The 26,868-nt window shown below is 41.5% G+C and overlaps 1 protein-coding gene across 2 annotated transcripts in view; it reads left to right on the top strand.

Annotated features, from left to right (window-relative positions):
* LOC149228080 (anaphase-promoting complex subunit) overlaps positions 1-26,868 on the top strand; it is a 381,219-nt gene that overhangs the window by 315,168 nt on the left and 39,183 nt on the right. For both annotated transcript variants that reach the window (XM_089378045.1, XM_089378044.1), the window contains 2 exons: positions 5,550-5,609; positions 5,719-5,786. In XM_089378045.1, coding sequence (XP_089234171.1) covers positions 5,550-5,609; positions 5,719-5,786 — 128 coding nt within the window. The remainder of the gene's footprint in view (positions 1-5,549; positions 5,610-5,718; positions 5,787-26,868) is intronic.

Genomic DNA, 26,868 nt, shown 5'->3' on the forward strand with positions numbered 1-26,868 from the left:
TTACGCAGCCATTTGTTTTGGAGTGTGATGCGTCGGGAGAGGGGATCGACACAGTATTGATGCAGGGAGGTCACCCTATAGCCTTTGAGAGCCAGAAGCTCCTTCCGCACAAGAGGTTGTATTCTATATACGACAAGGAGATGCTAGCCATCATGCATGCATTAGCTAAGTATCAGTAGTATTTGGTGGGGAACAGGTTCAGGGTGAGGACTGATCACAACAACCTCAAGTTCTTTTTGGAGCAGAAGCAGTTGTAGGAGAGGCAACAGAAGTGGATCAGTAAGATCCAAGCATATGACTTTGACATTGAGTATGTCAAGGGTAAGAACAACATGGTAGCAAATGCCCTTTCACGTAGACTAGCCACGTTGTCTCTTATGAGCTTGGATACAGACTGGAGGGCTCGACTCTTAGTAGAGTACTCCAAGGACAGGTTTGCATGTGAGATTTTGGATGCGCAGGTGGTAGATGACAGGTTCAGGGTGATCGATGAAATCATCTATTACAGGGATCGGATCTTCTTGACTGGGGGGTCTCAACTCAAGAAGAAGATACTCCAGGCATCACATGATTCACCATTAGCAGGCCATCAGGGGTTTACCAAAACCTACAGGGCCATTAGAGAGAGGTTCTCCTGGAAGGGCCTTAAAGAGGACATACTCCGGCATATCAGGAAGTGCGATGTTTGCCAGCGGAACAAGAGAGAGATGAGCCATCCCGCGGGTTTATTGCAGCCGCTACCCATTCCGAAGGGGAAATGGGAGAGCATTTCGATGGACTTCATCACAGGATTGCCCACGGTACAGGGCAAGGATTGTATCTTTGTTGGCGTTGACCGACTGACAAAGTATGCGCATTTCTTTGCCATATCCGCACACTACACAGCAGCATAGGTGGCCAAGCTATTGTTCAGGGAGAGCTTCAGGCTACATGGTCTTCCTAAGACCATCGTCAGTGACAGGGACAACCATTTTATGGGCGGGTTTTGGCAGGAGCTTTTCCGGTTGGTGGGGACGAAGTTGGCTCTAAGTACTAGTTATCACCCACTGACGAATGGGCAGACAAAGATAGTTAACAAGTGGCTGGAGGGCTACTTGCGTAACTATGTTAGTGGGCAGTAGCGAGCATGGCTGAAGTGGGGGCATCTGGGGGAGTATTGCTACAATACTTCACATCACATATCCATTGGTATGTCACCATTCTATGCCTTATATGGGTATCATCCTTTATCTTTTGTTGACGTGATGTTTGGTGACAGCAAGACTCCTAGAGCCAAGATTTGGATCCAAGAGAGTTAGGATATCCTCCGAGCTCTCAAGGATAACATGGCTACAACGTAGAACCAGCAGAAGCTGTATGTCGACAGGGGTCGGGTAGAGAGGCAGTTCGAGGTGGGGGACATGGTCTACCTACGATTACAGCCATACCGACAGTGGTCACCGAAGTAGAAGGGTGCTGAAAAGCTCAAGCCCCACTTTTATGGGCCATATAGGGTGATACGCAGGATTGGACAGGTTGCATATGAGTTGGAGTTGCCCCAAGGTAGCAAGATTCATAACATTTTTCATGTATCATGCTTGAAAAAGGCATTGGGGCAGCAGGTAACAGTGACAGATGAGCTACCACCTATGGATGATGAGGGGCATTTGGTATTGCAGCCGGAGGCTATCATTGATACCAGGGAGAGGCAGCTGCGGAGCAGGACGGTCCGGGAATTCTTGGTGAGGTGGAAGAATTTGCTGGATGAGGATGCCACTTGGGAGAATGAGAAGATCTTATAGCATCCATCACTTCAGTTGCTTGAGGACAAGCAACATTTTGCTGGGGGAGACTGTAATATTCCTAATTAGCCCTAGCTAATTGGAATATTCGATTTTGCCAAATTTTGCCTTCTATAGTTATTTTGTAAATAAAAAAAAAAGTGAGAAAGGGGGACATAACTCACTTTTAGAATAAAAGTCACTTCCTAGTAGCACAACGTTGTGACTTAAAGGGAGAGCCAAGGGGGCGAAAAGGGGGACGCAGAAATCGAGCCCACGTAGACACATGGTGGGACTGCACAGGAGGGGAGGAACACGTGGCAAAAGGGGAATCACGCAGGAGAAGGTGAGCATTGGGATTGAGAGAGGTAGAAGCTATAAAAGAGAGAGGAGCCCCCTCATTTTGATCATTCAGTTATGTGCATTTTGAGCTAGTCGTTTCGACTTCTGAGCACGCTGGCTGTTTAGCTGGTCTGCAGCACTGTTTAGTGCATTGAGTGTCTCCATTCGTAGATCTCACCCTTAGCCTCGGGGAACTTCGAGTGCCTGCTCGGGCAAGATATTTCCATCAATATTTCAGCAGTAGTTTTATCAGCATTTCAGCAGTAGTTTTATCAGCATTTCAGCAGTAGTATCATCATCATTTTGGAGGACTGCGCAACACTTGGAGAGGGACGCAGTTCTTTTTGGTTGTAGTGCTAGATTGGGGGTTTTGCAGGTGGATTTGTGTTGGGAGATTGAGCAGGGGTCCAACTCTTGTCTCATTGGAGGATTTTTGGCAGGGTTTCAGGTAGAGTTTAGAGGGGTTTTCTTCACTGGCAGCGCAAGGAATTGAGGAACTGCGCAGAACCCCAAGAGGGTGTTTTTTCGGGGGTCGGCCATTCCAGGAAAGCTTTCTGGGTTTCTTGAGTAGAGCCCGAATCTAGAATTTCAGCTTTTTCCGAGGAGGGGAGCAGCCCCAAATCATCATTTGTTTCCTAGCAGCAGTAGCAGCACAATGACAGCATCCACGGAGAGAGGCCATTCTTGTCATTCTGAGAGTATTTCTTCACTTGCCTTGTGCAAGTCGAGGTGCCAGCTGTCTAATCACCTCTTGTACTCATTTTATTGCTCAGTATAATAAAATGGCTTAGCATTTCTCACTGCATTTCTTGTGTATCTGCTTATATTTCCGGTTTACATTATTATATGTTGTTCCACTGTTATTTTATCACTTCTGGGTTATTATATCATTTACATATATTTGGTTGGAATTTTTGCTGGGGTTTGAGGAATATTCTGGGTTAGGAATATTACAAACGATGGCGGCACGAGCACGATGGAACAGTCGTCCAGTAGTGATGGCTCTAGGCAGGTTCGATGGTTTGCAGCGGTGTCCAGAAACAATGAACTAAAATGAAAACCTAAAGGCCAACGTGAAACATATTATAATTTTTAAATTTTATGATTTTTTTTTTTAAAAGTCAATTTTTGTTGAAGGAAACGACCCCAAGTGACCTTAAACGACTCCATACGACCCCCTTTTGAGGGTTCAACCCTGATTTTTGAGGAAATGACCCCTCCTAAGATTCGTTGTGTACCCTGCTTGTTGGGAGCGTCGGGAAATGACCCCCAGCCGTCCCTATATCCCCGGAGCATGAGAGAGTTAGGAAACTCAACCCGTAGGCGGGGTGGCGCGACCCCGTGGAACACTGGAAAAACCCCTCCAAGGGGAAAACCCATAAATAATAGTTCTCTTCTTATAGAATCTATTCAAAGTGAGGCTTCCAAGACTCAAGACCAAACCCAAAATTCCTCCTAATCACCAAGTCAGCACACCAACAAGATCTCTCCAAACAAACCAAGTTCTTCCGAAGATAGTGAAGATGTTAGTAGCTTCACTTTAGAATTTTGGCCCTGCAACAAGATCTGCAAGTTGAATTTGGAAATTTTGCCCCTACAACTCGTGCAAAAACCCTAGATAGGTTCGAACGTGTGAACAGAAAAGGGAGAGATTTCCCAAAAGATCTCCCTTCTTCGACTTCTTCCTCTTGTTCTCTTTCTCACTCTTCCTTCTTCGTTATTGCAAATCGAACTTGCTTGAGTGGGTGTGTCAAATAAGTTGAATTCCCTCTTATTTATAGCCTTTTGAGAGGGTCGAATAGGCCTCTTTAGGATGACTAGTCCTTGTTAGGGCTGACTTTCCTTGGAGGATAATTTTGCTTTCTTGACTCAAAAATAATTATTTTCTTTTATTACAATGAGTCCAAATGGAACTATAATATTAGTTTTTGGTAGCATCGAATGTGCTCTAGCCATGAAAATTGGTGGAGAGGCTACGACACATGAGTTCTAAAGAACCCATAAATCGTTTGGTGAAATTCCACCCAGATTGTCTTTTATTAGAGACTTAATTTCGGCCGTCGAAGTCTCAACAAGAGAAGTATAAGAAGGAGGCTTGGGGTTCATTTAGAAATATACACACGGAGAGAACGAATTGATCTGCAGTTCGATTTCTGGAGCTAGGAAGCTGAGAAATTTGAACTAGGTGATTAGTTGCAGCAGAGGGGCATGGATAGTTCGGGAGTATTGACAGAGAGGCAGAGAGAAGCTTGTGGAGGCAGTGCATCAGCGAGGAGGATTGACGCAGAAAGCCGGAATTTCCGGAATAGCCGAGAAGGTTGACGCAGTGGGCAGAAGGGACAGTGCAGGGCTGACGCAGGGCCTACGTAGGGCCAACGCAGATGTAGCCGGGGTCAACCAGTCTTGCTGCCAGATCAATCGGAATCTGCCGGGTGAAATGAGGTAAAACTCACTTAGATTTTTCGCCATTGTATTTTCTCTGTCACTAGTTTGTTGGGAGGGCAACCAACATTGTATTCAGAACTACTGCTCAATAATAGAAAATCCTCAGAGCTGTTGCACCGTTTTTCCTGCATTGGGTTTTTCCGGGGACTTTTTTGCCCAAAAATAACTGTGTCCTATGTATCTTGTTCTTTGCTCAGTTTCTTGTTTCATGTATTCAAATATTAAAGAAGTGTAGGTTGTAAGTAATTTGCTTCAGTATTCAGAGAATAACTTGATAATGTATATTAAAATCAAGTAGGTGAAGTAGATTCAGGTTTGCTGTAGTAGGGGTTCCTTGAGTGTAGGAATTTTCACATATAATACATGACAAAATTCTTCTTTGTCCTAGAAAGCCCTAGAAGCATGAAAAACATGCTTTGACCTAGATTTGAGCATGAAACCCATCCTTTTACAAATAAAAAATTATTTTTCTTTTTCTACAAAATATACAAAGTCATGTTTACAAAGGTCAGTATGAAGACTGAAACTAGTTACATTCTCCAACAAATCTATTTACTACTTTGGGTCATATGCTTTCTTTTATCTTATGTGTTTATTGTTTTGTATTTTGATATTGATTTGCAGATCAATATCAGTTGTTGGTTTTATAAATTTATATATATATATTATGATTATCAAAGGCAGAATATCTTGAACTATTAAATTTTTTGGTTACATAACTTACATTATTTTTGTTAGTATGCACAAACACAATTAGATTTTAGAGGTCAAGTATGGAGAATAATCAATGCATCTATTGGTTTTTTCCAGTGGTCCATTGATTCACTTGAACGCTTTGGTCCATGCTATTTATTATGCAGATAGCCTATAGGAACATTCTGTTGAACTATTTAGATTATTTGGTTATGTAACTTGCATTATTTTTGTCAATATGCAGAAATGCAACTACATTTTAGAGTTCAAGTATGGAGATTAATCAATGCATATGTTGGCTTTTTACAGTGGTCCATTGGTTCGCTTGAATGCTTTGGTCCACGCTATTTGTTATGCAGATGCTGCGAGGTTAGTGAAAAAATCTCTAGAGTAGGTGTCAGTTTTTGTTTTGATAGGTAACTTGTCTTTGCACCCAGTTATTCATTTACATAATATTCAATTTTATTGCATCTTTCAGTGTAGATGATATATCTTTGGCTTATGTTAAACTTATACAACATCTTTCAATGTTCAAGGGGTATAAAGGTAAGTGATTCAACTTAAAATTTTTCATATTAAACTTTAGGTGGGGGATTTTGGGTTCATAATATCATAAGTTGATTAGGAATGCTTTTACTTTGCAATCGTTAGTATTTATTCAATAATTTGTATTTTTAAAAAAGATTTTAGTATGCAAACAAGTTGAAAGTCAAGTTGAAAGTTGAAGAAGAACCACTCTTCAGTAGACGAGTATCAAGTTTGATAGATTTATACTTAATGTGTTAATGAATTGATTGGTACCCCATTTGTTTGCATATGCTCATGAAATAATATTGACAACTACTGTAATGAGTTCCCTTGTTTGTCAATGAATTAATCAAAATCTTATGCAAGTCCTCAATCATTATTGTGATTAACATTGGCATTTTTAACAGAGCCACATTGATCATGCAAAGAATATAAGAATAAATAAACATTTCGAATTCGGAAATTATGATGAATGAAATTATATTCATCTTTTAGTATTTGTTAGCAGTGACAAAATATAACATAGACATATGTATAAAACGTACATGAAGAAGATCTCTTTTTCAAAAAAGGATGCATATATGGTAATAAGGAGGCTATCTTCATGTCATTTGTGGCATGCGTAAATGTTGAATGAAGGGAGTAGAGGGAGTTGCTATAGAGTACCATAAAGTCGTTATTTAATATGATTTTTGGTCTTTCAAGGCAACTTGATATTCCCAGTTCATTTTGTGATGATCATTGCATATTGGTTAACCTTGAAGATGCAATGATGATGATATTTAGCATCTAATAAATGAAACGTTCACAATTGATGCATTGAACACATTCTAGAATTTTCTAACACGCTACAGAAATAGATTGACACTATAGAGTGCAACAAATATGGAAGTAACTTCTTAAGCAATCACATTTTGCAAATGCTACTGAACTAAATATGATATAATTAAAAATGTAAATATCAGGAAATAGAAGGAAATGTATAAAATCTAACTCTGTTGGATAATATGTCAATTTTTCCTCTGGATTAAAATATGGAGGTCTTAGACTTCCCACAATTCACAATATTCAGAGTTAAATAATCAGAATGGAAGACAAGCTTACACTTCCCTGTGGATGAGTTATCCACTCTTCTCTTCCCTGCTGTAGGTATGGAGCCAAACCTCCTTTATCCTGTTGCAAATTGCCATAAATTCTCTTCTTTGATAATTCAATAGATTTATAATTTGCTCTTAGACTGTTCAGTTCACATGGAAGCCCAAAAGTTTTTTTAACTCTTCACCTTGTTGAGTTGTCTCTATGGATACCTAGGGTAGTTTGTGGTCCATCTCTTGTTGACTGTTCTAATTTAGCTTTTTAGGTATTTGTCTTTTCACATTTTTGTACTGTGCATCAATTCTATAGTTATAGTGGCCTCATTATTTCTCCTACTAAGCTAAGTAACTTGTTTTTTGTCTCTATGGATACCTAGGGTAGTTTGTGGTCCATCTCTTGTTGACTGTTGTAATTTAGCTTTTTAGGTATTTGTCTTTTAACATTTTTGTATTATGCATCAATTCTATAGTTATAGCGGCCTCATCATTTCTCCTACTAAGCTAAGTAACTTGTTTTAAACATACTAATAAACATAGTTTTAAAAACTGGCCAGTTTGAACTGGATACTGGTCAAACCAGCTGGTTAGATAGTGCCAGGTAATGAGACGGTAGAAAAATTCAGTTGGAGGGCTGGTTTGTACCGGTTTGGTGCTTAACTGGTACAAATCGGCCCTAATCGGCTGGTTCCAAGCCTTACCGGCCCAGTTATATCCCACATGCATAGGAGAGTCTAAGACTCCCAATGGCATTGTTTCAGGCAGTTTGGGAGGAAACCATAGGTTGTTTTCGTCCCAAAACAACCTTCCTTGGCCATAAAACCAACCCTCCCCCTCCTAAACCATAAACCCAAACAAAAAACCTAATTCAGCCCTAGCAATGCTGACAATCAATGGTAATGTTAAGTTCTTAATGTAAAAGTCGTCCTTTTACTTAAATTTTAAAAATTACCATTAATTGTTTCAAGATGTTTGAGAGTGATTCAAACCTCATTGGATTTCATATGGAGAAACTAGAATTTCAGATCTCACTCAAAATCCAGCAAACTTGACAGTTTTCAAGATTTTAGAATTTAGGGGATTGCAATGTTTCCATTTGATTGTGTCATGTGTGAGGCTATGGGATTGGCATTTGATCAAGAACATGCAGCCTTTTATGTACCTTGATGTTGGTGGTATTGATTATTGAACTCTGTTGATGTTGGTGGTATTAATTGTTGAACTCCTCTACCATGGCCTTAACAAAAATGTACCTTTCACTCAAAACAAAATAATTGGTTAATCATGCTAATCATGTTAACCATGTTAAGTTTTTTCAATTCTACCATATTATAAGGTTGAGAAAACCATGTTTGAAGACTTTGAGCTAGATGATGTTTATGTAGCTCTTGTTGATGATGTCATTTCTATTAGTGGTGAATTAGGGATGACTTTGATGAGTGATCATGTTGAGTGATTTCTAGTATGTGTTGATTTTGCATGTGCAATATAGAAAAGCACAATTTTCTGCTATTGATAATTACTTTCAATGATATTGCAATTACTTTAGTGTTGAGAAGTGTAGCAAGAAAGGATCAATTTGACTTTGCCTTGGTCAAATTGAGTAAATTTGAAATTTCCACATCAGCAGACAACTTGGAGGCCATTCACTGAGGTGACATGGCTCTTGTCACTCAGTTAGTACAATAAATTCAAGTTAGAGGGCTTGGAGTTCAGTTATGCATGTTATTTTCAGTTGTATTGAGTTAAACTAATTCTAATTGTTGATAGAACTGGTTGGAGTTCAGTTGTGTAGTGGGACAACAATCTAACTCAAAGATCATCTAGTTAACTGATCAATCAACCAAAAATAGTTCATGCATGTAAGGAATTCAAATTTCTCAACAGTAGTGGAGATTCCATGGCAATGTAACATTAGTTGTAGACTAGTCATGTGTGTATAGGTGTTGCATGCAATTAGTGATCAATCCTCAAGATTTGCGCAAGGAAATAGGAGCTCAAGTGGAGGCAAGAATTGACTAAGTCTGGGTTAGAGATTTTCATTGAGCAGAGAGAACAGTTATTCACTTGTAGGTTGAGCTTAAAGCGAGCAAGCAATTGTAATGCATTCTCTATTCATCTGATTAATGCAAGCAGGCTTAAGGGGTTTTTACCAGTTGGTTTCCCCTAGATAAATCTGTGTACTTGTGTATGTGATTGATGCATGTTTGCGAATGTTGTTTTAAATTGTGAATTAATTTCCATGGAGCAGTAGAGTAGAATTGTGTCTCTTGATTTAGATTAAATTTCTTGAGTAGTTGCAATTCTATCACCATATTTCTACATGGTATCAGAGTAGGATTCACATTAGAACAAGAATTTCAAAGTTGTTTCTTAGGAGGTTCGAATTTGTAGCTTTAGTGTAGCAAGATTTCTTCAGAGTTGGGAGAATGTCCTTTAATGGACTCATTACCCACCACTTGTGGGTAGTGTATGCGGGAGAATTTTTTTCTCCTAGATGGTCCTTAATCGGCAGCCAACAGTCCCTTGCAACCACTAGATAGATTGATGTGCCATTATCTCCCCCACTTGAGCCAACCAAGTGGTCCTTCCTTCATCTGTTATGATTGTATGTTTGAAGGTGGGCCTCCCGACCCCAAAGGTATGACTTTTTGGTATAGTTGAGTAATTCTCCTTACTTGTCATCGACACTTTTGGGCATGGAGTGGTTGGGGGATTCGGCGGAAAGAGTGGACTAGGTTTATACTCGTCTCTACTGCCCAATTTCGTGGTTAACCTTGTACCTTAGTCCCGTGGGATCCCCTTAACTGGCTATTAGCTTTAGAGTTGACACTACATGGGAAATCTTGATTTTGGTTGCGTGGTCCCACTTCCCGAAACCATATACATCGCCCCGTTCCACTCATTTTAGCCCCATCCATCTCTTTTCCCATTCGGGTCCACATATGTCTAATGGGTCCACATAGGGTTAGCCTCCCCCTACCCTTGCCCATACCTTGGGTCGGGCTTGGCATGATACTTCAGAGGTTGATGCAGCTAAAAAGAAAAGAAAAAGCTTAATTTGGCCACTCTCAACAGGGAATATACCACAAAATGCAAAAGATGGCCGGGACATACATATTTAGCACATGGGCAAAACAAAAACATGAAATCTACCTCTTATCCATGGACATCACGCTGGTTCCTATGGGCCTTAGATGAGCCCCCTCCATCTTTAAGGAACCCATGATTGTCTCAACACTTGGTGGGTTTTGGATTGCCCCACCTTAAGGGGGTATCCACCACTGTATATTACACAATATGCTCTCATCCCTTGGAGCCCATAGTAGTTATGAAGGAAAATCAATCAAAGGTGAAAGGCATATGAAAAAGGGTAGAAAAACAAAGGATGGGGTAACTCATCTACCACAATTTGCTCCCTCCTACACTCATATACCCAAGTGTGGGATTCCCTTATTATAGCTACCCATGTACCATGACATGTGGTTTGGATGATTCCCTCGATCCCCAGTCCGTTCCATTACTTTATTATGTGCCACCTACCACTTGAGGGATGTACCATGGACATGTCACCCCCTTTAGAGGTTGAAACCACCTAATAGGGTCCTTGATTAACCCCCTATTGAGCTTGGAGACACTTGTACATCCCAAAGCCCACTATGGAAGGGCATGCCACCATGAAATGCCCCATTGATTCAATGACTTGTAAGCTCTTTTACTTGATTATTCTAATGATTTGTTGTATTAGAGGGCAAGGGGACCAGTGTTGCAGGATTCGTCCCCTCCCCCCCCCAGGATCCAAAGGCAAATCCACGTCCTGTACGGATCCACCACTGATCCTTCAGCGGAACCGCAGATCGGAAAATTGGATCCACGGTTCCTCCTTTGTTTGGCGGTTCCTGCAAAATTGGATTTGTGGGGGCTCGATCCGTAGCTCCTAATGTCCGATTCGTGGTTCCTATTTCCTGATTCACGGATCCAGAAAGGATCGGGTGTGGATCTGTGGAGGTTTAGGCGTGTATCCACTGCGGATCACGAGCGAATCCTAGAGAAGGTGGACGATTCCGCGGGGCTTTTTTTGTTTTTGGAAATTCCGAATTGTTCTATGAGTAACTAACTTTCTGAATACTCCTAAGGTGCCCCTTGATGCTCCCTAGATGCTTCTAGAATGCTCCCTAATGGTAATGTTAAATTCTTAAAATAAAAGTGACATTCTCCTTTATCTTTCATTTCCATCTTTTTACTTAAATTTTTAACATTACCATGAAATGTCTTAGGATGTTTGAGAGTGGTTCCAACCTCATCAGACTTCATATGGAGAAAATAGAATTTCATATCCCATTCAAAATTCAGCAGACTTAACAGTTTTTACGATCAATGGAATTGTAGCATTTCATTGGATTATATCATGTATGAAGGCATGTGATTGGCATTTAATCAAGAGCAACAAGCCATATATGTACCCCAGTGTTGGTTATTAGAATAATGCTATTTAGTGTTTAATGCTCATTCTTATTAGCTGTTTTTATTTTTATCTTTTTGTTGTTTCTATTTTCTAATAGAAACTTGATGTTTCTATTTCTGTAAAATATCTCTGTATTACTTATTGAGCTTCATTTGCTCATGTAAATCAATTCAATTCATTCATTGATTATGGTATCAGAGCTTAGGTATTTTTTCGAAATAATTTTTCATTGTTTGAAAAATTTTGTGCTTCATTTCGAAATTGCTCTCTACGAGTCTGGAATTTTTTTTGGATAGTCATTTCTTTGCCGGCTAAGTCAAGACCAGCGGGTTGTTGAAAGACCAAAACCGCTGGTGTGGGATCTGTGCTAGAATTCGAGATCGGGCACGCAGCTCATTGCCAACATCTGGTCCAGCATTCTGTTCACCTGTTCGTCCAGCATTCTGTTCGATTTTTTTTGCTTTTTTCTTGACCTCTGGCTCAGCTGCTACTGGGGCAGGAGCTCCGCCACTGCTGCCGCCAGAAACTGCTACACCCACTTCTCCACCTAATGCGATCACTTCTGTTATGTCTTTGCCCTCGACCTGACTTAACAAGAAATCTAGTTTATCGTCATCGTTCACTCGCGCAGATCTCAGAGTCGTTGCTACAATTTGTGCTTCATCCTCGCCTTCTTGCTTCCGCTACCTTATTCAATCCACAAGTGCAAGCACAATCAATGAGCCCGTAGGTTTTCTCGTTGGGAGTAAACTCGCGGCATTAATGACAACTTTGAGAATTTTATGCGATTTGTCATAAAATATTGACGAGTGATGCGGCGCGCTTCTGTTCTTTGCGATAGCATGAAGGAATTTTTTCATCAAAGCGTGTGAAGTTTTTGCGTCCAAGGTTTCATTTTTCTCTTGGGAGGGCCACGGAGAAGTTTGTCACAGAAAACCAAGGATCTTGATTCGATTTAGCAGAAACTGGGACGAAAACGGTAAACGACAGATCAAAAGGCAGCGTTCCGACCACCAGGTACACTGCGCTGCTGTCTGATATTACCGAAAGATTGAAAGTGAAGCTCCGACAGAACTGGAGACGACGAGGGCGAACACGCTGTGCCGGGCACGCACTTTAGAATTTTTTTATGGTATGTGCTACTCTCTGCCAGACGTCATTTGTCATCACGTTTTGATTTTCCCGAAACAAATTCTTGGCCTAAATCGATCATCAGACTGCAAAAATCAAACATCAGTTCATAGTTATATAATTCGATTTAGCAGAAACTGGTACAGGCTATTTTGTGGTGGTTTCCAGGCAGAAGTCAGACCAAGATTTTTTGGGTAAGAAGGCCCAGAAAATATCAGCCTGACATTTGAGGTACGTATTACCAGGAGAGTTTCTGCTATATTTGGCTCAGAGTCTGAGGTTTAATCAGTGAGATTTCAAGGCTGGTTGCAAGGACCAAGTTTTCATTCTGGTTCTCTTTTATATTGCACCAGCTCCGGTCAGATTTTGTCCGATGGCCTCGCTAACCAATTTGATGTTGGAAGGCAATCAACGCTTTAATGGCACCAATTATAACATCTGGAAACAGAGAATGTTGACCATTTTTGAATATAGGCGTCTTGACCAGCTCGTTTTGGGAAAAGAGCTCAGGCCTGGTACACTTGGTATAGATCAAGATAAGTTTGATGATCGAAATCAAGAGGCTGTTATGCTTCTCAAACTCTCTGTGACTGATGATCAGTTACCACAGATTCCTTCCAGCAAGACAGCTGCCGAAATCTGGCAACATTTGAAGGAAATGCACGAGACATCCGACAAGAGCAGAGCTTTCTTTCTCAAGAATCAGTTGTTCTCCATCATGATGGAAGAACATATGTGTTTACAGGAACATCTTAACAGGATTAAAGACATTCAAGATCAGCTCGAACCCATTGGTCGGACCATGGAGGAAGAAGATATGGTAGTCATCACTCTGAAAAGTCTACCAAAACCTTATGAGCACTTCATCGAAACACTCAACATTACTTCCAATAATGTTGATCTGAAGTTTCCGGAGTTATGCACCAAACTCATGCAGCGGGATCGTTGGAAACAACAGTTTGGTAGTGGTGCTTCATCAACCTTGTCAGGAAATGCTTTTGCTGCCAAATATCAGTCCTCTCAGTCCTTTCAGCAGAAAGGTTCTTCTCAACCTTTTGATCTTGCTAGGACGAAAAATGTGCAGTGTAATTACTGTCGCAAGTTTGGCCACATGAAGAAAGATTGCCGACAGAGGATTGCTTCTGAACAGAAGAAACGGGGAGGGCCCCATCAGACAACGAATGTTGCAGAACATTTCGAGCAGACAGAATCTGCCTTCTACGCCTTTATGGCTAAAAGGTCTTCAGATCATGTCCCGTCTTCTGCCTGGTACATTGACTTTGGTGCATCACGCCATTTCTCTCACAGGCGTGACTGGTTTATTGACTTTTCATCTTTCAGTGATTCCGTGGTATTCAGTGGAGGTGAAGAGTACACAGTGGTTGGCAAAGGTATAGTTCAGATCCAGTCTGGTGGGCGCACACTCATCTTCTTAAATGTATACTATGTTCCTGGTATGGAAATTAATCTGTTGTCTGTCAGTCGGATTATGAGGAACTCTCCTCAACTTGATGTAGTGTTCAGTGCGCACAAGTGCTCCATTATCGACAGGGACACTAGTCTTACGGTTGTTGTTGGCCTAGAGGATCGTGGTCTATACGGGCTTCTTGACACTGGAGATTCTCAAGAAGTAGCTCTAGCAACTCGCGTTTCTCCTATCAGCACTCTATGGTATCAATGATATGGGCATCTAAACATGCAGTATCTCTCTCAGCTCTCTCGGGAGGGACTTGTGTCAGGGTTACCTGATATTTAGACTTAGCAGTTGGGAGTATGCGACACCTGTCAAGCTGACAAGCAACATCGGTCTTCATTCAAGGATGGAGAATCTTGGCGCGCATCTAAGGTACTCCAGTTAATTCATGCTGATATTTGTGGTCCTATGCATACATCTTCTATTACTGGTTGCAAATATTTTTTGCTTATTGTAGATGATTTCAGTAGAAAGATGTGGGTGTATTTTCTAAAAAATAAATCTGATGTATTTAGTATCTTTCAGAAGTATAAATCCTTAGTTGAAAAAGAGTCTGGCTATAATATCATAACTCTTAGGACAGATAACGGGGGGGAATTTTGTTCTTTTGCTTTCTACAACTTTTGTGATACTCATGGCATCATACATTAGTTAAATACGCCCTACACTCCTCAACAGAACAATGTTGTCGAACGCCGCAACCGTACGGTTGTTGAAATGGCTCGTTCCATGTTACAACACAGGAGTGTTTCAAACAAACTCTGGGCTGAAGCAGTATTTACTGTTGTCTATCTTCTTAACTGATCACCTACTCAGGCTGTTAAGGGGAAGACTCCCGAGGCAGTTTGGTCTGGCCATAAGCCTAATATCAATCACCTAAAAGTATTTGGCTCAGTTGCATATGTTTGGATTCCAGCTGCTAAGCGCTCTAAGTTGGATTCCAAAAACCAGAAACTCATGATGACAGGGTACAGTGATGATCACAAGGCCTATAGGTTGATAGATATAGCCTCTGGTCGTCTTAGCTTCAGTCGTGATGTAGTATTTGATGAAGACAGAGGATTCTTTCAGTCTCCTCCTTCTGAGCAGTGTTCTGAGGATCAACCTCACAATGTTCTTCTTCCGGTAGGTCCACCTGATGGGAGGGATGATGCAGCATTAGTATTTGATGATGCACTATCTGAGCTTCGGAAAATAATCCTCCTCTTGCTTCTCTTATTGTGCCCGAGCCTTCTTCATCTCCTTCTAATATTGGTTCCTCTACTCTCCGGCCTAAATGGTGGGCTAAAACCATTGGTGATTTTCAGGATAATGAGCTCCTTGAAGGTAGAACTTCTAGACATAAGAGCGAACAACAGTGTACAGTAAATTTTGCTCTTATGGCTAACCTGCACAGTATTTTTGAGCCTCAAACCTATTCAGAGGCTAAGGGTACACTGGAGTGGTGTTATTGATTTTTGAACTCATTTTTCATGGCCTTAGCAATTATGTATCCTTCACTCAAGTCAAAATCATTGATTAGGCATCTTAAGCTTTCTCTACCATATTATAAGGCTTGGATTAAGCCATTTGATCAAAATTAGGCAATTTTGACTAAAATGCCTATAGAATTGAAGTAGAGGCAAAGGCTAGACAAGAGAAGAGGAATCTAGATTCTAGATGGTTGATGCTGGAATAATTAATCATTGATGTACAATGGATGCCATATCTATCTTGATTTATGTAAAAATATGCATGTTTTCATGTCTTCTACAACTAATTTGGCATTTTGGATGTTTTTTTAAATACAAATGCAAAAAAATATAATATATATATAGTAGATGCTTTCGAGACGCTTCGCGTCCTAGATTTTTGGAAAATGACGCTTTCGCGTCCTCACTTCGAAAAAACTTCCCTGTTTCGTATCCTCTTCGTGCAACATTGAAGGGGATGCATTGGATCTTATGTAGGACTGCAAATGGGTCTCCATTTGGGGTTTGGTCTCCTTATACGGGGTCCTAGCCCTCCAGAGAGCCACATTGGCACTTGTAGGCTGAGCATGGAGAGCCATGGGCCTCCACAATTGTAGAGATTAGTTCATGGATCCCCAAGATCACTCATTGATTGTTCGTGTTCCACCTTTTGGATGAGGATTATGTGCTTGGTTCACCATGCCCAACCAACTCCACGCTTGTACCATATACTCGACAAATGATTCAGGGTCTAGGTAAGGGCTTATGACATCATCCTATCCCTTACAGATGGTTTACAGGCATTTTCGACCCACTTGGAAACCCATGAGGATGTCCTTGTGCCCCTCGTGCCCACTTGGGGGCACCACAGGGATTTGCTTGGAAAACAAAGCGCTAACACCTTGTCCACTATGTTTGAGGTCCATTCTCACATCATGGCACTCTTTGAACTTCATTAGGCCTCCTCAAAGGCACAACGATTCACTTTATTGATCATTCTACCCTATTGAGAGGCTTATTATTATGTTATGGAGCTATCTTGGTGGGTTTGTCACCAAGGGATGTTATTATTGCACATAATTTTATTATTGGGGGCTCAATTAGGCCAAATTAGAACTCATTAGTGATTGTATAAATAGAAGTGATGTGATTTATTTTCATCATCATCACTTGGATTGGATTAGTTTCTCTTGTGAGATTTTCGCACTTTTCGCTGAGTAAGCTTTTGGAGCTTTCTTGATGCACTATGATGTTTGGATTTTCGCTATTGTCTTTGGAGCTTCTTTCTAATGCAAAGTTGATGAATGGATACTCTCTCTCATGTAAGTTGAATTTTGATGCTATTCTTGTTATTTTATTGGTTTACTGCATGTTATGATTATCATTATACTTGTATGGGTTAAAGTAAATGCGAAATTCTTCTGGGAACCTTGAATAATTGATTTAATGCATGCATTGTACTTGAAGAGAGTGGGTGAATGTTCCTAGAAGCACCTATTAGATTGAAAGACGTCGAAACTTCATCTTTGGCATATTCGAAGTATAAATTGCTATTGACCTAGTTGTTGCCCTTGGAAAGGCTAGCAAAGATCATTTAGGGCTCCTTAGCACACGAAAATTCTCGATTTATGTGTATCTTAACTCCATTAAGTCTAAACAATAAGCCACTGATCCTCGTATCCCTTTGGTGGTCAAATTTCCATCTTTTCTTCACTTTTTCCAATTCTAGGTCTACTCCCATAAGGTATCCTAGGGCATCACACGAAATCGTTTGTAGCCATCCAAACACCTTGAAAATTGGTCCACAACTGCGCTGGGGTCTTCTCAAGGGGTCCTCCAAATTTGAGCACAATCCGACAGTGGAATCCCGAGATATCACAAGCCCTAGCTTGAGGATCATTTCTCTCCCTAGGCTGATTTTGGATTAGTGTCCTCACTTGGATCATTGCATTCAAATTTCAAAAGAAAATTAGTTCTTTGATCCTACTCTCTTCCTTAATTAGGTCAAGCCTCTCTTTGGTTGATCAACTCCATACCCTTGACCTAGTTTGGATCCACCTGAGTTCTTGGTGGTTCCACAACTTTATAACTCAAATTCCACATGGACTACATATATCCCATTTCTCCATAAGGATCCTTAAGTCTAGGAAGCCCCTTGTCAGGGCATATCCTCCAACCCTAGGCCAAGGTAGCTTCATAGCCCTTCTTATAGAGCCCATCACCTTGCTTCTCAAGCAAGTAAGCTATTTAATTGAGTCTCTCTTGTGAATAGGCTTTAGGAATCACTCCTTATCTGATCATTGATCCATTCATTGTGATTCCTCTTATAGCAGGTCTCCCCCCATTGGTGAAAGTCCTTAAAGAGCAGGGAGCCTTAGTTGAGGTGACATCGAGCTATCTGCACATTGTTGCCCCTTGACCTAGTAGTTGCTCTATAGGATCCCCCCTAGGACCCCTGCTAGTTTGAGCGGTAACATTCTGGCGCCATTGCCGAGGACACAAGATGTGTGTCTTATTTCACTTGTGACATCATTGACAATCATTCTTGGTGACTCCATTGGAAAAATGATGCCCTAGTTCTTCATTGAAATTCAAAGCTAATGCTTGTAGGGTGAAGCAAACATCTATCAAGGTGTTTTAATTCATTTTGATGACTTCGTTTTGATCCTAATATGAAAAATCATGAAAAATGGATTATGGTCAAAGAGAAATTACCCTTGGCTCTCCCTTTGCAAAACTAAATGATAAAGATCTTCAAGAACTACAAAAGGATGTGGACAAATATGCTGAGTTTTATTTAGATTTGTTGGAAAACACGGGCAAAAATTCATGCTCAGGTTTCATAGGACAACACAAAAACAAGTCTACATGATAATGTGTGCTAATGAGAAGGATCCTAGTTGTCTTTTTGTATTTGCTACTCGAACCTGTGCTTTTGACATCTTCACTGATCTTATCAATGAAAAATATTATAATCAATCAAAATTGGATGATCAAGGTGACCTTGAAGAAAATCGAATGTGGAGGGATATATGGAAGAATGGAACCCATCTAAAGAAGATCATAAGACTATAGAGGGGCTTCAGGATGCAAATTTAACGATTGAGGATGTGCATGACATGAATGAGAGCCCCATTAAAGTCCATGAGGATCAACATGATGAAGTGGGGACTTTCATTCAGGAAAGGGCATTTGAAGGCATGAATATTGTAGCTCCCTATGATGATGACATTTCCGATTTCTTGTGCATTAATGAGGGAAAGTGGGATGTGGGCAACCATCATTTTGACTATGACCCTATTTATGATACTGACACCGAAAATGAGGTTGGAATTGATTCTCCTTTTCTCTAGGACATTACTCATGATGATATTCCTACTCACATCGTTGAAAGGGAGGATCATGGTTTTCCCACGCATGAAGAAGGTTCATTGGAAACAACGGGCCCCATTTATGACACCAATGATGAAGGCCTTGTTTTCCTTGGCCTTCCCTAGGATCCCAATAGCATAGTTGCATTATCCATGAGCCCTCGCCTTGGCCATTCTCACATTATCACAATTATTGATGATCCCTTTTCCTCTCCTAGGTATGATGCTAAGGAAGAACTATCCATTAGATGTATCCCCCCTTCCCCCTCATACACTCAAGATTGTGAATATGATTATCATGAGCAACCTGCTTGTTGTGTCTCCCCTTGTCATTGGTCTCCCTTTTCTCCCAGTCATGACCCTATGGTGGTCATAAAGCATGATATTAATGATGGGGACCATAATGGGGATGATATGCTTGAGGTTGCTATCCAGTTCATAAGTTTAATTGTTGATATCTCTATCTTTTGGTTGGAAGAAAGGACCTCGTGGAATAGATTGCATCCCTTGGCTCCCTCTTTCCCCTTGGTGCTCCATGTATGGTCATTTCATTTTCCAGCCTCTTGCTCTTGTGACCTTCCACGTTATCGTTGGTACCCTTTCCTTTGGATTTGTTGCATGAGTAAGCAAAATGGTAGTTGTTTTCACATTGACTGGATGATCTGTTGGTTGCGTTGTGTCTATGATTACTGTTAGTATTTGGGTGATGTAACATGCATGTTAGGGTAGGATGCATTGCATGTTAATTTTCTCAATAGACCTAACATCATATGATATTTTCATGATAGATTAGATGCATTTAGATTAAATTTGCACTTTGTTTTCTTGTTGATTTTCATGGTCTAATACTAAGCATAAGTGATCCTAAGACAAGACAAAAAACATGCTGCCCCATGTGCTTGGTATTTGATATGTGCAGGTAACAGGTCCACGGTATCAAGAGAACACTGGTGTTCACATCACCTCCCATTCGAGTAGCTTCATGTGCCTCTCCAACAGCTCATGTCTCAGTTGGAGCCAGATGTTACCCACCACCTGTGGGTAGTGTATATGGGAGAATTTTTTTATCCTAGATGGTCCTTAGTTGGCAACCAACAACCCCTTGTAGCTACTAGATAGCTCGATGTGCCATTATCTCCGCCACTTGAGCCAGCCAAGTGGTTCCTTGCGCATCTGTTATGATTGTATGTTTGACGATGGGCCTCCCGATCTCAAAGGTATGGCGTTTCATTGGTATAGTTGAGTAATTTTCCTTACTTGTCATGGGCACTTTTGGGCATGGATTAGTGGGGGGATTTGGTGGAAAGAGTGGGCTAGGTTTGTACTCTTGTCTCCACTGCCCAATTTCATGGTTAACCTTGTACCCTAGTACCGTGGGATCTCCTTTATTAGCCATTAGCTTTAGGGTTGGCACTACATGTGAAACCCCAATTCTGTTTGCGTGGTCCTGCTTCCCGACACCATATACAACGCCCCCTTCCACTCATTTTAGCCCCATCCATCTCTTTTCCCATCTTGGTCCACATATGTTTGATGGGTCCACATAGGGTTAGCATCCCCCTACTCTTTCCCACACCTTGGCTCGAGCTTGGAACGATGCCCCGAAGGTTGATGCAGCTAAAAAGAAAAGAAGACGCATAATTTGGCCCCTCTCAAGAGGAAATGTACCACAAAATGCAAAAGATGGTCGGAACATACATATTTAGCACGTGGGCAAAAGCCAAACATGAGCTCTTTCCCTTATTCATGGCCATCACCCTGGTTCCTATGGGCCCTAGATGAGCCCCTCTATCATTGAGGAACCCATGATCGTCCCAACCCTTGTTGGGCCATGAATTGCCCCACCTTAAGGGGGTATCCACTGCTATATATTACACAACATGCTCTCATCCCCTAGAGCCCCGAGCAATTATGAAGGAAAATCAATCAAAGGCAATAGGCATATGAAGAAGGTTGGCAAAACAAAGGCCGGGGTAACTCGTGTACCACGATTTTCTCCCTCCTACACTCATATACCCAAGTGTGGGATTCCCTTATTATAGCTATCCATGTACCATGACATGTGGTCTGGATGATTCCCCTGATCCCCACTTCATTCCATTACTTTATTATGTGCCACCTACCAGTTGAGGGATGTACCTTGGACATGTCACCCCCTTTAGAGGTTGAAACCACCTAATAGTGTCCTTGATTAACCCCCTATTGAGCTTGGAGACACTTGTACATCCCAAATCCCACTGTGGAAGGGCATGCACCATGAAATGCCCCATTGATTCCATGACTTGTAAGCTCTTTTACATGATTATTCTAATGATTTGTTGTATTGGAGAGCAATGGGATGCATTGGATCTTATGCAGGATTACAGGTGGCTCTCCATTTGGGGTTTGGTCTCCCTATGCGGGGTCTCAAGAGGGCCACATTGGCCCTTGTAGGGTGAGCATTGAGAGCGCCTCCACCATAGTAGAGATTACTTCATGAATCCCCAACAACACTCATTGATTGCTTGTGTTCCACCTTTTGGATGAGGATTATGCACCTGGTTCACTATGCTCAACCGACTCCACACTTGCACCATACACTTAGCAAATGATTCGGGGTCGAGATGAGGTCTTATGACATCAGCCTAGCCCTTACAGATGGTTTACAAGCATTTTCGACCCACTTGGAGACCATGAGGATATCTGTGTGCCCCTCGCACCTACTTGGGGGCACCACAGGGATTTGCTTGGAAGACAAGGGACCAACCCTTTGTCCACTATGTTTGAGGTTCGTTCTCACATCATGGCACACTTTGGAATTCATTAGGCCTCCTCAGAGGCCCAATGATTCACTTTATTGAGCATTTTTCCCTCTTGAGAGGATTATTATTATTATGTTATTGAGCTATCTTGGTGGGCTTGTCACCAAGGGATGTTATTATTGCACATTATTTTATTATTTGGGGCTCAATTAGACCAAATTAGAACTCATTAGAGATTATGTAAATAGAAGCGAAGTGATTCATTTTCATCATCATCAGTTGGATTGGATTAGTATCTCTTGTGAGATTTTCGCACTTTTTGCTGGATAAGGTTTTGGAGCTCTCTTGATGCACTATGATGTTTGGATTTTCACTATTGTCTTTTGAACTTTTTTCTAATGCAAAGAATGGATATACTATTTCTTTCATGTAAGTCGAATTTTGATGCTATTCTTGTTATTTTTCTGGTTTACTGCATGTTATGATTATCATTATTCTTGTATGGGTTAAAGTAAATGCGAAATTCTTCTAGGAACCTTGAATAAGTGATTTAATGCATGTGTTGTACTTGAAAAGAGTGGGTGAATGTTCCTAGAGGCACCTCTTAGATTGAAAGACCTCAAAACTTCATCTCTTTGGCAACTTTGAAGTATAAATACCTATTGACCTAGTTGTTGCCCTTGGAGAGGCTAGCAAAGATCAATTAGGGCTCCTTAGCAGACGAAAATTCTCGATCTATGTGTATCTTGAGTCCATTAAGCCCAAGCAATAAGGCATTGATCCTCATAGCATTTGGTGGTCAAATTTCCTTGTATTTTCTTCACTTTTCCCAATTCTAGGCCTAATCCCATAAGGTCTCCTAGGGCATCACACGAAATCTTTTGTAGCCATCCAAACCCCTTGAAAATTGGTACACATCTGTGTTGGGGTCTTATCAAGGGGTCCTCCAAATTTTAGCACAATTGGACAATGGAATCCTGAGATATCGCAAGTTCTAGCTCGAGGATCATTTGTCTCCCAAGGCTGATTTTGGGTGAGTGTCCTCACTTGGATTATTGCATTCAAATTTCAAAAGAAAATTAGTTCTTTGATCCTATTCTCTTCCCTAATTAAATCAAGGCCCTCTTTGGTCGATCAACTCCATACCCTTGGCCTAGTTTGGGTCTACCTAGGTTCTTTGTGGTCCCGTAACTTTATAACTCAAATTCCACTAGGACTACATAGAATCCATTTCTCCATAAGGATCCTTAAGTCTAGGAAGCCCCTTGTCAGGGCATATCCTCCAACCCTAGGCCAAGGTATCCTCAAAGCCCTTCTTAGAGAGCCCATCACTTTGCTTTTGAAGCAAGTAAGCTATTTAGTTGAGTCTCTCTTGTGAATAGGCTTTAGGAATCACTCCTTATCCGATCATTGATCCATTCATTGTGATTCCTCTTATATCGGGTGTCCTCCCATCGGTGAATGTCTGTAAAGAGCAGGGAGCCTTAGTTGAGGTGACATTTGGCTATCGTTCCATTCGCCCCCCTTGACCTAGTAGTTGCTTTATATGATGCCCTCCTAGGGCCCCTGCTAGTTTGAGTGGTAACAGGACTGAGATTAGAGTATGCCTTGGAAGGCAACTCGAATTTCATTGCTTGGAAGGATCACATGGAGGCAGTGCTTGATGACAATGGATTGTTGGAATATGGCAAGATAGACATTCCAAAACTAGGATTAGTTGATGCCCAAAACCTAACCCAATGGAAGAAAGATGTAGCCAAGGTGAGGAGAATAATTTTGGAGGGAGTGCGAGACCACATTGTCTCACTTCTCCGTGGGAAAGTAACTCCTTTTGCAATGTGGAAGGAACTGACTGAGCTACTCGAGAATGACCATAGAAAACTGGCCCTCAAAGACAAACTTCGAAACATTAAGATGGTAGAAGAATGATACTATTCTGCAGTATCTCACCAGATTTACACAATTTCGGGATGAGCTTGGACGGGTTGGTGTGAACGTTGCAGAAGATGACCTGGTGAGCCTATCTCTTTTAGGCCTTCGCAAAAGCTAACATAGCTACCAAGACTCGGCGAATGGGAGAGAAAAATTACCGAATTACGAACACTTATGGTTCGATTTGGTACAAGAAAAAATCATGCGAAATACCAGAGGTAGAAGTTCATACAAGGGAGAGGATGAGGAAAAATTTGCATTGGTTGGAAAGGGCATGCAGGGCAAAGGGAAGAAATCTCAAACCAAACCAGAATTTAGCGAAGGGGACAAGAAGAAAGACTTGTCCAAAATAAATGCTTCAATTGTCATAAATTTGGGCACTGTGCTACTTAGTGTCCACACAAAAAGTCTAGCAAAAAGAACTCAAGAGGAGCAGCAGGTGAAACATTGGCTTCACAGATCGAGCTAGACTTCATGCTAATTGCATGCATGGCCAACACTGTGATGTGGATTTTGTGGTACTTGGATTTAGGTGCCTTGTTCAACATGACAGGGTGTAGAGAGTTTTTCAATGGCCTGGAGGAGAAAGATCTCTAGATGCATATTGAGGTTGGGGGCGAAAGAAGGTACAATGCTACTAGGATTGGTACAGTAGCCTTTAAGAGGGAGTCAGGATCCCCTCTTCACCTCAAAGATGTCATGTTTGTACCAGGATTGAAGAAGAACCTCATCTCTATAGTAGTTTTGGAAGACCGTGGTTATGATGTGATCTTCAGTAAAGGGAAAGCCTTTTTAAGACACATAGCTACTGGGTAGGTGAAGCAAATCGGGGTTCATGTGAAGAACTTGTATAAACTTGATGTGGAAGATTGTGCTGCATTAAGCAGTAAGGCAGAGAAAGTGTAGAGTTGCGATGTCGGTGAACTCTGGCACATGAAATTGGGCCATTTACATCATGGTACCTTAAAAATTATGCAGCAAATTACCACTGGCCTCCCTAAAGGATCACTTGAGCAACAAGATGTTTGCAAGGGTTGTACCTTGGGGAAGTATGTAAAATCCACATTCCATGATCGAGACAACAAAGCACATGTAGTCTTGGAGAGAGTCCACTATGATGTTTGTGGACCCTTCTTGATAGCCTCCATTTCTAGACATAAATACTATGTTATTTTTATTGATGATTTCTCAAGGAAGTGTTGGATCTTCTTCATGCAGAAGAAGGATGAGACATTCTCAAAATTTGTAGAATTCAAGGCACTAGTTGAGAAAGAGACCAACAAGAAGGTGAAGGCTCTCAGGAGCGACAATGGAGGTGAGTATGTTTCGAATGACTTCAAGGACTTTTGTGCCAAAGAAGGAATTCAAAGAGAATTGAAAACTCCCCACAACCCACAACAGAATGGGGTAGCTGAGAGAAAGAACTGGAGCATTGTGGGAGCTATGAGAGCTATGCTACATGACTAAGGCCTATCATTGCATTTGTGGGCAGAGGCATGTAACACAACAGTGTACATGCAGAACCAGAGTCCTCAATGGATTCTTGGTATGATTACATTGGAGGAGGATTTCTCAGGGAGAAAGCTAGATGATTACTCTCCAAGCAGAAACTATCTTTGCCCCTCACTGCAAGAAATCACCTCGATCACTTCTCCGGCAACTGCTGCGCTGCTCTCTTCAGAAATTGATCTCTTGATCTCTTACTTGATGTGTCTTCCAAATGCCCATCAAGCCTCTTCTTATAGCCTTATCGTTTAGAACCAACGACCCAGATTAGATTCTAATCAATGGCTCAGATCATTTTGGCTTGATGCTCGTCTTCTTCTAGAAGTTTCACCCCCAGTTCAATTAATACCCTTTAATTATTTTAATTTCCTATGTTTAGACTTAGGCATCTATTAAAAATAATTAATTATTTTAATAAAACCTTCTCTGGGTGGAATTTCCAGAAAACGATTTCTGGGTATTCTGGAATACTTGTGTCCTAGCCTCCCTGCAAATTTTGAGGCTTAGAGCACACCCGATGCTACCAGAAATCAATACTCCCTCTTAGCGAGGAATGTGCTCTAGTAATGCAACCTGCTGAAGCACCACCCAAATTCTTTAACATCTCCCTCTGCGCTGCTGATGTCTGACATGACTGCCCACCAACTGCTGCACAAATGTTGCATTTGTGTTGCTGTTGACTTTGCCACTGCCAACTCTGCATCTGCATTGCAACCGTCTGCAACCGCTGTTGCTGCTGCAACGACAACATAAGAGCACCAAAATACTGAACCAAAGGTGTTCATCGTGATGCTGGAGTTCTGAATGCTACTAGTCTGTATGTTGTCACTATGCCAACTGCACTGCCGTTGACTCTGCTCTGTGCCAACTGCATTGATGCTGACTCTGCTCTGTGCCAACTTCACTGCTGCCAACACTAGCTCTGCGTTGTTCGAACTCTGGCACTCCTAGGCACTGCAACAGTCACTTCGACACTCCTCTGCATCAACTGACCTAGTCCATCGTGCTACTTCTGATATGGGTTCCCGTAGCAAGGTATTGATCCAAGAGGCAGACTCGTCAAGGATCCGACCCATCTGCAGTTCTTTCGAACTACAGTACTAGATCACCCCACCTATCCCCTGGAGGTATCTGGCAAATCATGGCGAACTCCTCTTCCTCGATCTTTGCGACTGCAACCTGTGGATCATGTTTCTCGTACTTGTCCTTCTTGTTGAGAGGAAATTGCATAGCGTAGTGAGCAAATTCACCACACCGGAAACATTTGATCTTTGAAACATCTTTTTTCTTTCGCTACTCATGCTACCCCTTAGATGCAAGGGCTGCATTCTCTTCCTCCTCCTTGGGCTTCATCCCACTGTTGTTGCTGCCATCAAGTTTGAAATTGACTAAGTCTCGCCTCATCTCTTCTTGTTGAAGAGTGGCCCACATTTCGTCCCAATCAGGGAATTTCTCTTTGCCTAAGATATTCTAGACAAACACTTGCCATTCTTCTGAAAATGAATTTAGGACCAACCTCACCATCTTTGTAGGCTGAGGTGTTGATGCTACAATTGCCAACTGATCTCGGACTTCCTGAAGCTTTGATAGGAACAGATCAATGCGTTCCCTTTTCTCCATCCTAGCTGATCTCAATTTCTCCTCCAAGTACATCTTCTGTTGCTCTGAAGACCCTTGATATAGTGTAGCCAAGGCATCTCACATCTCTTTGGCTATCCCTTTTCCAGCAATGTGACATACAACGTGATCCCTCATTCCATTGAGGATCAACCTTTGCCATCTTGGCCTTGTACTTTTTGAGTGAGGACCTGCATCATTAGGTACAACTACCACACTATCGACGTATATCTTGTGATCATTCTCATCCAGAAGGCATGAGATCTTAGCCTTCCTGATCACATAGTTGGATGTTCTATCCAACCGATCTTGAGTGTTAGC

This window comes from Pinus tabuliformis, chromosome J (assembly GCF_031772625.1).
Source record: "Pinus tabuliformis cultivar Carrire ecotype Pingquan chromosome J, CPIR1, whole genome shotgun sequence".
NCBI classification, from domain to species: Eukaryota; Viridiplantae; Streptophyta; class Pinopsida; order Pinales; family Pinaceae; genus Pinus; species Pinus tabuliformis.